Below are 14,670 nucleotides of genomic sequence, written 5' to 3' on the forward strand. Positions count from 1 at the left end.
ATGTATTGAATTTTGTCCTGTAAGGAAAATTGTATTTGCCTAAAATTCTACACAACGACAACGTCATAAAAATAAATGAAACAAACATGAAGGATGCGTTTTGTCCTTTCGATGCAGATGCCTTTCTATCTTCTTTAATTGTGTTTGTCTTTGGCTTCTCGTTAAAGCTTAATGCATAAGGAGAGGAAAAAAAAAAGCAAAAGAATATGCCCAGTGTTTTGAAAAGAAAGTGTTACTGGCTAATATTTCAATTCCACACGACAATAAAAAGCTTTGATAGGGACTATAAAAGAGACCCTTTGCAAATATATTTTACTTAACTACTTCTGAAAATTAAAGTAATAAAAAATAAAATAATTAAAATAATAAAAAAATACAATAACAAAAACAAAATAGAATAAAAAAATTAATTAAATATAAAATGGATCCTTACTTTATTTAAAATGCCATAACCTATGTTATGTGCATACTAAAAAAAAAAAGTTATTAAGCCATTGTTTACCTCATAGAGTCTGTTCTAGTTCACCAAGCCTTAACAGGTAGAGTTTACCACCTAAATAAACAAATGAAAATACTTGTCCTTATAAATTAGTCCTCTCCTTTCACTAAACTCCATGCATCAGTTTTATCTTGTAGACCAGCAATTGCAAAGACTCTATAGACTTCAGTAACACTTCCAAGAATCATCTTCACTATTCAACATGGCCTCAAGGGGATATATAATTTATTAAGCCATTGTTTTTCACATTGATTTCTGTTAATCAATTGAGCATATGTGCATAAAAATTAATTGACAATAACAAGTTATCTCTCTTTATAATTTACTGGACTTTTTTTTTCCTATTCTCACTCTTAATTGTTTCTCGTGGTGATAGCTCTCTCTAGCCTCGCCACCACCCGCCACTGCTCCTCTCATCTTTCGCACTTATCTGCTTCCCTTTAATGGCTTGTGATGTGAAAGTGAAACCGATAGACGATACAAGCATTCATATTCCATCCTTTATCTCTTGAAATCGAAGTCACGTTCAAACGCAGTCACAACCACGAGCAAAGGCTCACCATTACTTAAAATTGAATAAAAAATTTCAGAATTTTCATTTTTAGATTAAATTTTTCGTATTGGATTTCAAAACCCCATAAAATGTTTTATTAGTATATATATTCAGAAAGACTATTTATCAAAAGTTTATTTTTTTTATATTAAAGATTTTTAAAAGAGAAAAGCTAAAAAAAAATTCCTGACTTTAAAATTTTTAAAAATAAATTAAAAAATAATTGAAATATTTAATGCATCAATCAATTCCTGATAATATAGGGATAATTTATGTATTTACACGATCAATAGACTTATTTATGAATAAATTTATGTTTAATAGATATAAAAATTAAAATTAAAATTAAAATATTTAATATGTCAAAATACAAATTTGGAATATTATTAGATTTTTTAGTAAAATATAGGGAATAATTTATATATTTAACGTCTTCCTTTTTATATTTCAATTTAATTCATTGCCTGTATATGTTTTCTATTCAATGGAATATGATGCTATGGGCTTGAAGGGCCGAAGTAGTAGAGTACTATAATGGTATGGGCTTCGTTGCTCTCTCTTGTCCCCAGTACTCGGCAGCCACAGCATTCCAAAGTATTCCCTGCATTTATCGGCCCTGCTGGTTCCTTGCCAAACTCAAATGTACCCAATTGAACGATCATCCAAATATACATTGGAAGTGATGCCACGGATGAGGTATGACCTCCTTTTCAAGACGTGCTAATGCTTCTTCCCTGGAGGTTATGGTATCCCATCTTAGTTTCCAGACCACCCCACCATTTTTAGTCCACTTCAGGAAGTTTTCAACATCAGAAAGCTTGAAGGGTCGGAGGGAAATTCTTCTTGAATCCTTGATGTAAAGACAAAGCAATCATCTATATAATCTTTGAACAACGAAAATTAATGAAAATACGAAAGGATTCCTTGTGGGAGGAATGAATATCTGGTTCTGAGATTGGGATGCTCAAATGCAGTCTACTGGTAATTATGTCCAGAGAAATCATACAAGTGATGGCCAAAAAAAGAGAGAAGAAAATAAAAGGAAACCATAACCACATGTTCATTGGATTAGATACTGTAATTACAGATTATAGTTTAGAACTTATGGATTACAAAACCTTATCGGTTGACAGAAAACTATAGACAATCAAATCCCGAACTTGACCTTTACAATATAAATATTTCCTCAACACACCTTCTTTCAGAAACCCTACTTTCTCGACTACCCTTTGAGATCCCTTGTTCTCTTCCAGCACAAAAACCTCAAGCCTTACCAAGTCAGGAAAATCTTGAAACACACTAGACAGAGCCATCTTCACTGCAATTGTGGTTATCCCTTGTCCCCAATACTCTGCAGCTATCGCATATCCCATGTTTCCTCTACATCTATCATCACCTGACAATTGCCGGACGGAAATGTACCCAATTGAACGATCATCCAAGCATATAGACCGATGCCATGGATGGGCTATGGCAACCTTTGCAATATGCTCTGCTGCTTCTTCCCTAGAAGTAATGGGATTCCTTCTCATATAACGGGTTACTTTCTCATCACCAGCCCATTTCAGGAAGTCATCAACATCAGAAAGCTTGAAGGGACGGAGGGAAATTCTTGATGGATCCATAAAAAAATGCAGTCAACTAACTTTCCAAAGGGCAGAATGTTTAAGGCTTCAAGCATACTTCAATGATCAATTATGCGTGATCAGGTGCAAGGAAGTTGCCTAATATAGCAGACAATAGACAGTGGAACCAAGGGCGGACGCAAGGCTAAACATTCGGAGGGTAAAAATTTAAAAATTTATATATAATTATAATTAATAAAAATTTATAAATTATATTTTTATAAATAATAATCAATATTGATTATTATTTTTGCAAATAATATACTTTATTAATTTTAAATAATCAGTTTATACATTAAAATCAACATTACCGGTAATATTTGTTAGGTCGTTGGTCCGGAAATTAATTTAGGGTTTGAGAGAGTTTTAAGAGTTTATATATATATATATATATATATTTTAAAATTAATTAATATTTTAAAATAATAATTTATAATTATTATAATAATAACTAAAATTTTGGCATTATAAAAATAAAATAAAGAGTTAAATTTTTATGCCAAAAAATTATATATTTTTTGGTGTTAGTATTTAATCTATTTTCATATATAATTAGTAATAACATTAATTTTAAATATTATTTAGAAACAAATTAATAAAATTAATTATTAAATTAAAATTTTTTAAAAACTTACATAAATATAAAATTATTAAAATTTTCTATCTATTTTTTTTAAATAAAAAGTGGCCAATTATTATTATTATTTTTTTTTGAAAAAAGGGCGGCCCTATGCATCGGTCCGCCCCTGAGTGGACCGATTATAACCAAGTTGCAAGCACATAGTTAGAGGGAAAACTTTGTCCCTGTCATTGTATGATTTCCCACCGGCTTGATGGTTACCTGTGCAATTTTTTCTTGGACTGGAAATTTAGAGGGTCAAATAAGGCGGCTATAACTTCAGAAGAATTATATATTATTTTTATTATGCTTTCCTTGCTCACCACAAATGGCAACACCAGAAGAGGTGAAAGGGTAATTGACTTCGTCTCCTTTCACTCTTTCCTTCTTAAAAATTTGAAAAGTTAACTTAGGCCCATATAAAATAAAGGCCTTGAAATAGAGATACAAATAAAATAGAATGCCTAAATTCAGGACAAAACAACCATAATTTAATGCAAAAGTCTTAACATAAATACTTAAAAAATTTAGATGAGAAAAAGAGGATCAGTCACTACTGATAAAGAGGGAAAAATGATCATCATCTAGAAGAATAGAAAGCTGCTTGAACCTAAAGACTATTGGAATTCAGTCCCAAACGGCTTCTGATCGCGGTCTCTTTCAAAATCAGCACCGCTTACTTGATCAAGAGAGTGGCGCGGTAAAGTTTATCAGCCTCTCAATCTGTAATAGACTTAGGGGAACACATTTAATCAGAAAGGAAGACTTTAGCCTTAAAAATACCGATGCCTTAGACATGCATGAACCTCTCCCACCAAGCAGCAACAATTTCTAAACCTAAGAAACCTGCAAAACCAACACAGCTTCAACACACCAGCTCTCTTGGAAACCGATCTCTTGCATTTCTCCCTCTCTGAGATCAACAAAAACAAACCTAAAACATCAAAGGGGAAGGAAACCCATGTCCCAGCCAGAGTTAAATAGGAAGTTTTTCCCTACTTAAGGATAGAAGAAGCTAGCTAGAAGCCACGATTGGCCAGCTTGAGAAAAAGCTAAAACTCTAAGAATAGTTAAGAGAAAAATCTCTCTCTAAAAAGATAGAGAGAGATTCAATTGGTATTTTCCTTGCTCACCATTCAAAGCAAAGCAAAATTGACCTTAAAATCTTTGAGTTAAGTTCTCTGTTTCCTCAAAAGTTTGTGGTTCTCCAAAGTTTTGTGGTTCTCCAAAGTCCATAACAGTCTTCTTTGTAATGATCCTGTAAGTTTGATTGTTTGTAATCAAATATTAAAAGAATAGTTTGATTGCTTGTCATTGCTAGGATAGATCAAAAAGTGGCATTCTTAATTTTACTAATGAGCATTATAGTGTACCTCAAATTGCATCAGCCTAAGAAAAGAGCTTAAAAAGAAGAAGTTGGCATTCACAGCCACGTCAATTACAGAACCATGTCTGTTGATAAGAAACTGTAGATAATCATATCTCTGATTTCACCTTTACAATACCCATATTTCCTTAACAAACCTTCTTTCAAGAACCCTACTTTCTCAAGTACCCTTTGAGACCCATTATTCCCTACCTCAACAAGGGCTTCAAGCCTGACCAAATCAGGAAAGTCTTTAAACACACTTGACACTGCAATCTTCAATGCAGTTGTGGCTATCCCTTGTCCCCAGTATTCTGTGGCTACTGCATAGCCAACATGAGCTCTGCATCCACCATCCCCAGATTCTGGCCTAATGGATACGTATCCGATTGACAGATCATCCAAACATATGGACCGACGCCAAGGATGGGGCATGGCAACCTTTTCAATATATTTTAAAGCTTCTTCCCTGGAGGTCATGGTGTTCCATCTTAGATATCGAGTTACTCTATCATCACTGGCCCATTTCAGGAACTCATCAACATCGGAAAGCTTAAAGGGACGGAGGGAAATTCTTGCAGGATCCATAAGTATAGGCAATAAAGCAACGTTAATAGGAAAAGAAATAGAAAAGATGGATAGGGAAAATTTGTTGCTGAGTTTGTTTCTTTATCAGAAAGCTTCTCAGCCCTTTCTGTGCAATTATAGGAAAAATTTTGTCTGCTTAAACTAGCAGACGTATTAGAACGGTCAAGCCAAGCTGTGATAGCCAATTAGATAAGTGGTACCGGTGGTGCCCATACCACTCTAGGATAAAACTCACAGAGTGGAGAAAACCCAAATCAAGAAAAGAATGACTAAAAAGAAGTGTAAGAAAACAAATGATATTCCTTTTGTTTGGAACATAAAATTTTATAACAATTTAATTTAATTGATTTTTTTTTTGGTTAATTTTTATAATTAGAATAAAAAAATTCAATTTTTTAACTTAAATATGATTTTATGAGGAATTAATTATTTTTTTTTCTTTTAAATGATTTATTCTAAAGGAAGCTATCAATTGAGAAAACTCTTGTTGTAGATTATTTTGATGCTTTCAGTTTTGAACTGTGAATTGCAAAACCTTGGGATCCGTTATTCTCTGTCAATAAATAAGCTTCAAGCCTGACCAAGACATGCAATTCTTTAGGCAGAGCCATCTTCAAAGGAATAGTTGCTATCCCTTGTCCAATTACTCAGCCAGCTACAGCATATCCAAAGTTTTCTCTGCATTTATCTTCCCCGGATTTTTGCCTAACATAATTGAATCCGAATGAACGATCATCCAAACACATGGAAGAATGCCATGGATGAGGTATGACCACCTTTTCAAAATGTGCTAATGCTTTTTTCCCTGGAAGTTACCGCGTCCAATCTCATATTCCAGGCAACTCTATCATTCCTGGCCCACTTCAGGAAGTCGTTGACGTCAGAAAGCTTGAACGGACGAAAGGAAATTCTTGATGGATTCATAATTGAGCCTATTAGTCGTAAATTCTATTCAACATTATTCATCCATCTAACTTTCTTCTTCTGACTAATCTGATCCAAACTTTCTTGCTAATTAACATGATTCATCTTTTATTATAGTACATAGGAGGAATATATTGATTTTCTTGCAGTGATCAAAGCTAAATATGGGGGTTCTATTTTTTTAAATTGAGCAAGAATAAGGTGAAGATATAAAATCCATTTTCTTGACAAGTGAGGAAGAGTATCTGGTTTGAAATTGGGATGCACATAATGCAGCCTCTAAGCTGTTGGAAATCATTTCCCATAAATCTCATAAATGGAAGAAAATGTGGTTGATGCAAGCAATAACAAAAAAGAAGAAAGCAGAAGGCAACCATATTTATTAAAAACAGGGTGTTATTTACAGATTTTTCACAGAAGGATGGTTTCAACCATATGGGTTACAAAACCTTGTCTGTTGACAGAAAACTATAGATAAACAAATCTCTAATTTCACCTTTACAACATGTATATTTTCTTAACAGACCTTCTTTCAAAAATCCAACCTTCTCTACTACCCTTTGAGAACCCTTGTTCTCTACCTCTACAAGAGCTTCAAGCCTTACCAAGTCAGGTATATCTTGAAATACTCTCGACACAGCCATCTTCACTGATACTGTGGCTATCCCTTGTCCCCAATACTCAGTAGCTAACGCATACCGATGTTTGCTCTACACCGACCATCACCTGAGAATTGCCAGACAGAAATATATCCAATTGAACGATCATCCAAACATATAGACCGACGCCATGGATGGGGGATGGCAACCTTTTCAAGATGTTCTAGTGCTTCTTCCCTGGTGGTAATGGAATTCCATCTCAGATCCCAGGTTACTCTATCATCACTGGCCCATTTCAGGAAATCGTCAACATCAGAAAGCTTGAAGGGACGAAGGGAAATTCTTGATGGATCCATAATACAGGCAATACCAATCTTAGTTGGACAAGATGGATATAGACATAATGACAAGAAATGTTTCTTTCTATATGTTCAATGACTCATTTTCAACTTTAAAAACTTCAATTATGGATGATTAGATGCAAGGAAGCCGCATAAAGCCTAAACTAGCAGACTATAGAACTATATATCAAATCAAGTTGCAATTATTATTTAAACAGAACTAGTTGTGCAAAGCTTACAAGTATTTTGATCATTATATAAAACAATGGATTACGTGTGAAGTGCAGTGTGCGCATCAAAACTCCTGTTATATTTAATATTTTTCATTAAAAAAGAAATTATCATCTTGTAGGACCTGAGCATTAATCTTTCTCACCAAAGAGTAGATGATCTAATGTGTGGGATACACTTGTAAAGTCCACATCTCTAATCCTGTTTAATAATTTTCGTTATTTAAAGGATATATCCTTGCAAAATCAAAAGGCTCTTAGCATCCATGATTTGGCACTTCATCAAAGGAGAAATTCTGTTCCTGTCGCCACTAAAATGCCTCACAGTTAATGCTCTTTGCGTATTTGTCAAGATCCAAAATTCTAAACTATGACCGGCGCATAATTTAAGTATTTTTAAATCATGTAAACCTTATCAGAATATCTTGAATGAATAAATTGTCACTTACTAATCCCAAAAAAATAGACAAAATCCAAATAAACAAAATACTGAATAAACATCATAAATATCCCATAAGTAAACTGTGAAATATCTACAAATTTCAAATAAAAACTTAAACTGTTCAATAAACTAAACTAATTATTAGTCCGAGAAAATATAAATTCGGGCATACCATGAGAACAAATCAAAGATTGTCCCTCTCCAGAAAATGGGCTGAATATTTGGATCAGCTGTAGAATTCTACTGATCTGAAACAGATAACAGACAGAGAAAACGTGGTTTGAGCTAAATGCTCAGTGAATGATAATTATAGCACACAACGGAATAGGAACAGACAGACGCTTGATTAATTTCACAATAAATTTTCTATTCAATAAAATCATGCTCATGCTATCAAAATCATTAATAAAATAATTTCATAAAACATATATATAAAAGAAATTCATTCAATAAAAATTTTATAGTACAGTGCACTGGGGTGATGATACCCCACATCACCAAAGGCCAGATGGTAAGTGCGCTACCAGATATTAGATATCTTCCTCCTCCTTCACAGATATCAATGCATATGATACTAATGCAATCCATAAACTACAATGATGCATGACTCGACAATGTAACCTAATACCGTGATAGTCCACACGGTGGAGCCAGATAACAGAAATAGATACTGGGCACAGGTACCAATTCAAAATAGAAAATCAATTTGTACAAACCAATCAAAATCAACAAAAAAATTTCAGATAGCAAATAATAACTGATAGTGTAATTTCAATAGTTTATTTCAATAATTTCAGAGAGTCAATAAGATCAAATCAATCTCAAATCAATTCAATGTAATATATCGGTAAATTTTATAGTCAAATATCAATCAATATAAATACATTAAAGGCCTGTTCCCAGAATCTTAATGGCTTTAATTGAGAGATAGTTGACAAAATCAATTATTTAATCAAAATCAAAATAAAATTCAATAATAAAATAAAACTCTAGAAAATCACATGTAAAATAATTGTTAAAATATTGATTTAAAATTTCATTTAATAACAAACTTAATGCTAAGAAATTTTAAAAGGGACTAAAACGGTGTCATGTACTATAATTACTACTCACCTGGAACCTCCAAGACAATAGTTATTTTCAATGGAAGAGAGACAATTTTAACTGACAGATTGAATATTCGAACCTCCTTGAAAATAGAATCGAAAGTGATGAATAGAAAAGTAAAAATTTAGGGATTCTCTGCACACATCAGATTATAAATCGTAAATATTTATATATTTATATATATATATATATACATATATAACAATAAATAAAAGATGATGAAAATACCTATTGAGAGTATTTGGTAGAAAAAAGAGGTGACAAACAGGTTTTGAGAGTAAAGTTTAGCAGAAGAGATGATTAGGGTATATATATTTCAAGAGTTCTATTAGGTGTAGAATGTGATAAGAGTTATTATTGAATTGGGTTGTTCAGATTACATATATATATATATATATATATTTAATTTCAAAAATAATATATATATAAAAAAAATAAATAAGCAGGTCATCCAATAAAATATTCCTTTTTTTTAGATAAAGATATTAAATTATTATTCGCTAATTAAAATAAATAAATAAATAAATAGATATTGGCTTTCCACATACTTCCCCCCTTGAAAGAAATTCGATCCCCGAATTTAAACAGACAAAATTCTAACCTGAATGATCAAATAAGTGAGGATATTTGGTTTGCATTTCAGATTTTGCCTCCCATGTGGCCTCACTACTTGTGTGATTATGCCACAAGATTTTTGTGACACCCCTTACCTGTCTACAGTGTAGCGAGTAAGTTATGTCACTCAGTGTGCTGGAGCACCAATTTATATTTTATGTTATATAAATTATTTATTTAACTGGACAAGTTGGCCAAAAATCGTCTCTGACGACGAAATGACCAAAATGCCCTCTGTTTGGCTTAACGAGCCAAAATTGTGTGTACCTATAGAAAAATTTTTCTAAGCATTTTCTTGGCATTCTAATGCCATAAGAACCTCAATGACCCTTCTCTGGAGTCCTAAAAATTATTTTATAATTTTTTCCCTGGGTCTAGGGTTATTAACGGCCTTCACCGTCACTTCCTCTTCGGGTTACTCATCTCTGGGGTTTCAGCTCGTTTAACCTTAGTGTATTTCGTTTCTAAAAATTTTCCTTGATTGTTATGAGCATTATTTAGTTTCTTTATAACTCCTCACTCTAGTCTATTTAAAATTTCAAACATTCTAGCTTCTCAGACCGACATTGGTCACCAGAACAGTAGACTGTACGGACTAGCTAAAGTGAAGATGTTACAACTTTGACCAAAGCCACTTCCCTAGACCGGATTTTCCTAATTTGTCGATCTAAAATCTTTACTGGTTGCTCCTCATATGACATATCATCCCTAAATTGTATGGTCTGAGGTTGCAAAACATGAGATGGATCGGGTACATACTTTCTAACCATATAGATATGGAAAACTGAATGTACATGTGCAAAACCAGGTGGAAAGGCTAAACGGTAAGCAACTGCTCCAATTCTCTCCAAAACTTCAAATGAACTAACAAAACAAGGACTAAGCTTCCCCTTCTTCCCAAACCTCATGATTCCTTTCATAGGTGAAACTTTCAGAAATACATGATCACCAATCATAAACTCTACATCTTTACGCTTAGGGTCAGCATAACTTCTTTGTCGACTTTGAGCAGTCAAAAGTTGATCACGAATTAGTCGAACCTTCTTTGAAGTTAATTGTATCAACTTTGGTCTAGTAAGCCTTCTTTCTCCAACTTCATCCCAAGAAATTGGTGACCTACACTTTCGACCATAGAATGCCTCATATGGAGCCATATATATACTTTTCTGATAACTGTTATTATAAGAAAACTCCACTAAAGGCAAATGATGATCTCAACAGCCACCAAAATCCATACTGTATCTAAGGATGGGGTGTGCGTTGATAAGAAGAAAGTTGAGGCAGTGCTTCATTGGCCTAGACCCACAACTGTATCAGAGATTCGTAGTTTCTTGGGTTTAGCAGGGTATTATAGACGGTTTGTTCAAGACTTCTCTCGTATTGCAGCACCTTTAACTAAGTTGACACAGAAGAATGTGAAATTTCAGTGGTCTGAGGCTTGTGAAAAAAGTTTTCAGGAGCTCAAGACTCGTTTAACTATAGCACCAGTGTTAGCCCTTCCGTCTGGATCAGGGGGCTATGTAGTGTATTGTGATGCTTCTAGGATTGGTTCAGGATGTGTTTTGATGCAGCATGGACGGGTTATTGCATATGCTTCTCATCAGTTGAAAAGACACGAGCAGAATTATCCAACTCATGATTTGGAAATGGCTGCAGTAATTTTTGCTTTAAAAATCTTGAGGCACTATCTGTATGGTGAGACTTGTGAAATCTTCACTGACTACAAAAGTCTCAAATACATTTTTGACCAATGTGATCTTAATCTTAGGCAAAGGAGATGGGTAGAATTGCTGAAGGATTATGATTGCACCATACAGTATCACCCTGGAAAAGCTAATGTGGTGGCTGATGTTCTAAGCAGGAAGTCTTCTAGTAGTTTAGCCCATATATCTACCAAGATGAGGCCTCTGATTGGTGAATTACATGACTTGCTAGATCAAGGAGTAGAGTTTGAAATCATAGCTGGATCATTCTTAGCACATTTTCGAGTTAGGCCTATCTTTATTGATCGAATTAAGGCTGCTCAGAAGAGTGATTCTCAACTGTGTGAGGTTATAGATAGTATTCATCAAGGCCAAGCTCAAGGGTTCATGTTGAATGATGATGGAGTTTTTCGTTATGGCACTAGACTTTGTGTCCCCAATGTTGATGAGTTGAGAAGAGAAGTCATGAAGGAGGCACACCATTCTGCTTACACAGTACACCCAGGTTCAACTAAGATGTACTGTGATTTAAGAGAGCATTATTAGTGGGGTGGCATGAAGAGGGATATTGCAGACTTTGTTGCTAAATGTTTGACTTGTCAGCAGGTTAAAGCAGAACATCAGAGACCATCTGGGTTACTTCAGCCGTTGCATATCCCTGAGTGGAAGTGGGAGCATATTGCCATGGACTTTGTTGTGGGTTTACCTAGTACACGAGGTGTTTACAATGCAATCTGGGTGATAGTGGACAGATTGACAAAATCTGCTCATTTTCTTCCTGTGAAGACTACATATGACTTTGCTAAACTTGCACAGTTGTACATAAACAAGATTGTTAGTCTTCATGCAGTTCCAGTTTCCATTGTCTCTGATCGTGGTTGTGACAACCCTTACCCGTCTACAGTGTAGCCGAGCAGGATATGCCACTCAGTGTGCCGGAGCACTAATTCATGTTTTAATTACAATTTATCCCTTTTAATTCATTTATTTACAATTTTTGATAAATCTGAATTTTTTCAAAATTTTTATAGAAAATCCTGCAGAGTGCCTGCTGTAAATTGAAAAAATAGTTCTTCTGAACCTGTTTAAAAACACTTCCAATATAATTTCCAAATCCAAACTCCATTATACACATTTCAAATCAATCTTAAAATCTCAATCTCAAATCACAACATTATTTTCAGAATTTTTTTTCTTTTCACTTCATTACTGGAAGCACATTCATAAATATTTCTCAACATAATATACAGAAAATTTCAATAATATGAAATTTCATATATTTACATCATCAAATAATTTCAAGAGTTTATAGTTACAATCCCAAAACTAATACAAAATACAAAATACAAAATGCTACCCAAAATCTTAATGTCTTACCTTATGCACTGTAGAGGTGAGGTGACTCTGGACTCCGGATGCAGCTTTGAAGGCTCACCCTGTCTGATGTCTGCTGGGCTCCCCAGCTAGGTCTCTAGTACCTGCGCATAGCAAAAGCGACGCGCTAAGTAATTCTGCTTAGTGGTGACAATATAAAATAAAATAAAATAAAATAAAATAATATGCAGAATGTGTGTTTACGTTTTTGGGTAGACTTAATTTCTGATATTATTTGCAGTATTATCCGTTTAAAATTTTGTAAGGTTTGTTATCATAGCCCGAGTAAACCATACTAGTTGACTGGACTGGATAAATGGGTAAACTGGCACTGGGTACTAAGTACCTCGGACCATCACACCATTGGTCACATTGTATCTCCCGGTGTGCAACAGAATAGCTAATAAGCTGTAATAATCATTAGGGATAAAACCCGAGTGTAACAACTCAAATAACATAGCCAAAGGCTATTATGTCACAGAATGGTATGGAAAGCCATGAAATACAGAATGGCGTGAAGCCATATGCAGTACTGCTAGCAGAACCCTATTGGCATGCCAACCTATCCAAACCAATCTTGCTAGGTATACTAGGGCATTTTACACTTTTAAGTTTCACAATTTTTGAAATTTAAGTTTTAGTGTTACTATTCCATTCATTAGTCAATAAAAATGTTGACTTTTGCATAGGAAATAGGTACATTAATTCTAATACTCCCAACATACCACATTTTGCATTTTAAATTTGTTGGTATTGAATGCCAATACCATTTCTAAGCTTAATGTTAATTGGACAGAATTTTCAGTTTTCATGCTTTGTTTTTACTGTTCCATTAGTCATTTTTGCAGTGGGAATTTGGCAAAATGATCAACATGAAAGTTGTTCCTTATTTTGTCTAGTTGCATTTCCTTTTTTGAATCACTCCATTTGGAGTTTTGTAACTCAAGTTATAGCCCAAAAACCACAATTGACCGGATTAAAATTTTGTCCAGAATTTCTGGACTGACCAAATCTACAGTACTTGGAATAGTGATTGCAACTCACTTTTTGAATATGTTCTGGTTATAATTTAGGTTAGGTTTCTCCATGAAAGTTGTAGATCTATATCTCAGCTTATTTCTGGTAAAATTTCAGGTCAATTGGACATTTCTACACTGAGTTATGGCCAAATGACTTAACACTGTTCATTTGGTCATTTTGCCCAGGCAGAATGCAGGTCACCCAGATTAGGGCAAACTTTTGGTCAACTTGGTTTGGTTTTCTGAGTATGGTTTCTTCACCAAAGTTGTGCCATTATGTGTCTAGTTTTATTTTCAATTAGCCTTGCACCAATTAAACCTCTACAATTCAAGTTATTGCTGCCCAAACCTGCTGGACTCATGTCCAGTCTTGTAGCTCACCAAGGGCAGCCACACCAAACTCAAATCCCACTACACAATTCTCTTCATTTTTGATTCAAACCAAACCAAATGGTCACTAATTGACCATCAAAACCTACTTTCATCATCACATGGTCAAAGTCTCATTTTTCCACCCCAAACCCTAACTCAACATTACAACCCATGCATTATCATTGCATTTCATCAATCCACTTAAGAGATACATATTGTGGACAGCCATACAAGCATGTTAACTCCATAAAACTCATCATAATCATACCCTAACCAAGGCTACTGAAATTTAGGGATAGCATACAAATGGTATTTCATCAATTTCTTTGCCATTTACACTCATTCTTAGTCCTTACACATTAATTTAAAGCGAAAGAACAAGGTTATGTCACTAACCTTTAATGGAGTGAAGTTTCCCACTTGCTAGGGTTTTTGTTTTCCTTTTCTTTTTTCTCCCAAAAGAATCTCTAAGGTGTAAGAACACTTTTTTGTGTTGGGAGTATTAGGTTTAGTGAGGTAGAAGCTAGTGAAATCAAGCTTTCAAAAGCTTGAAAATGGGTGGCTATGGAGGAGGGTCACGGCAAAGAAGAAAGAAGAAGAAAGAGTTCTGAGTTTTTTCATTTTTCTAGCCCATTTTGTCTCTTTTAAATAAGTTTATGCCATATGTCCACATTGGGTTGGTTGGGAGAATCTT

The 14,670-nt window shown here is 34.2% G+C and overlaps 2 protein-coding genes and 1 pseudogene across 2 annotated transcripts; all 3 read right to left on the reverse strand.

Moving 5' to 3' along the window:
• Window positions 1-2,088: 2,088 nt before the first annotated feature.
• LOC110667138 (uncharacterized) lies at window positions 2,089-2,827 on the reverse strand. Its single transcript, XM_021827869.2, has one exon. The coding sequence runs from the start codon at window positions 2,675-2,677 to the stop codon at window positions 2,162-2,164; it is 516 nt and encodes a 171-aa protein (XP_021683561.1). The 5' UTR covers window positions 2,678-2,827; the 3' UTR covers window positions 2,089-2,161.
• A 938-nt stretch (window positions 2,828-3,765) lies between these two features.
• LOC110667130 (uncharacterized) lies at window positions 3,766-5,510 on the reverse strand. The gene has a single exon (XM_021827863.2). It carries the CDS (start codon window positions 5,248-5,250, stop codon window positions 4,735-4,737), a length of 516 nt encoding a protein of 171 aa, XP_021683555.2. The 5' UTR covers window positions 5,251-5,510; the 3' UTR covers window positions 3,766-4,734.
• A 1,021-nt stretch (window positions 5,511-6,531) lies between these two features.
• Window positions 6,532-7,357, reverse strand: LOC110667137 (uncharacterized; annotated as a pseudogene).
• Between the last annotated feature and the right edge of the window lie 7,313 nt (window positions 7,358-14,670).

The sequence above is a fragment of the Hevea brasiliensis genome, chromosome 4 (assembly GCF_030052815.1).
Source record: "Hevea brasiliensis isolate MT/VB/25A 57/8 chromosome 4, ASM3005281v1, whole genome shotgun sequence".
NCBI lineage: Eukaryota > Viridiplantae > Streptophyta > Magnoliopsida > Malpighiales > Euphorbiaceae > Hevea > Hevea brasiliensis.

Coding starts and splice junctions, on each gene's coding strand:
- LOC110667138 (XM_021827869.2), bottom strand. CDS start 2,677: ATGGATCCATCAAGAATTTCCCTCCGTCCCTTCAAGCTTTCTGATGTT.
- LOC110667130 (XM_021827863.2), bottom strand. CDS start 5,250: ATGGATCCTGCAAGAATTTCCCTCCGTCCCTTTAAGCTTTCCGATGTT.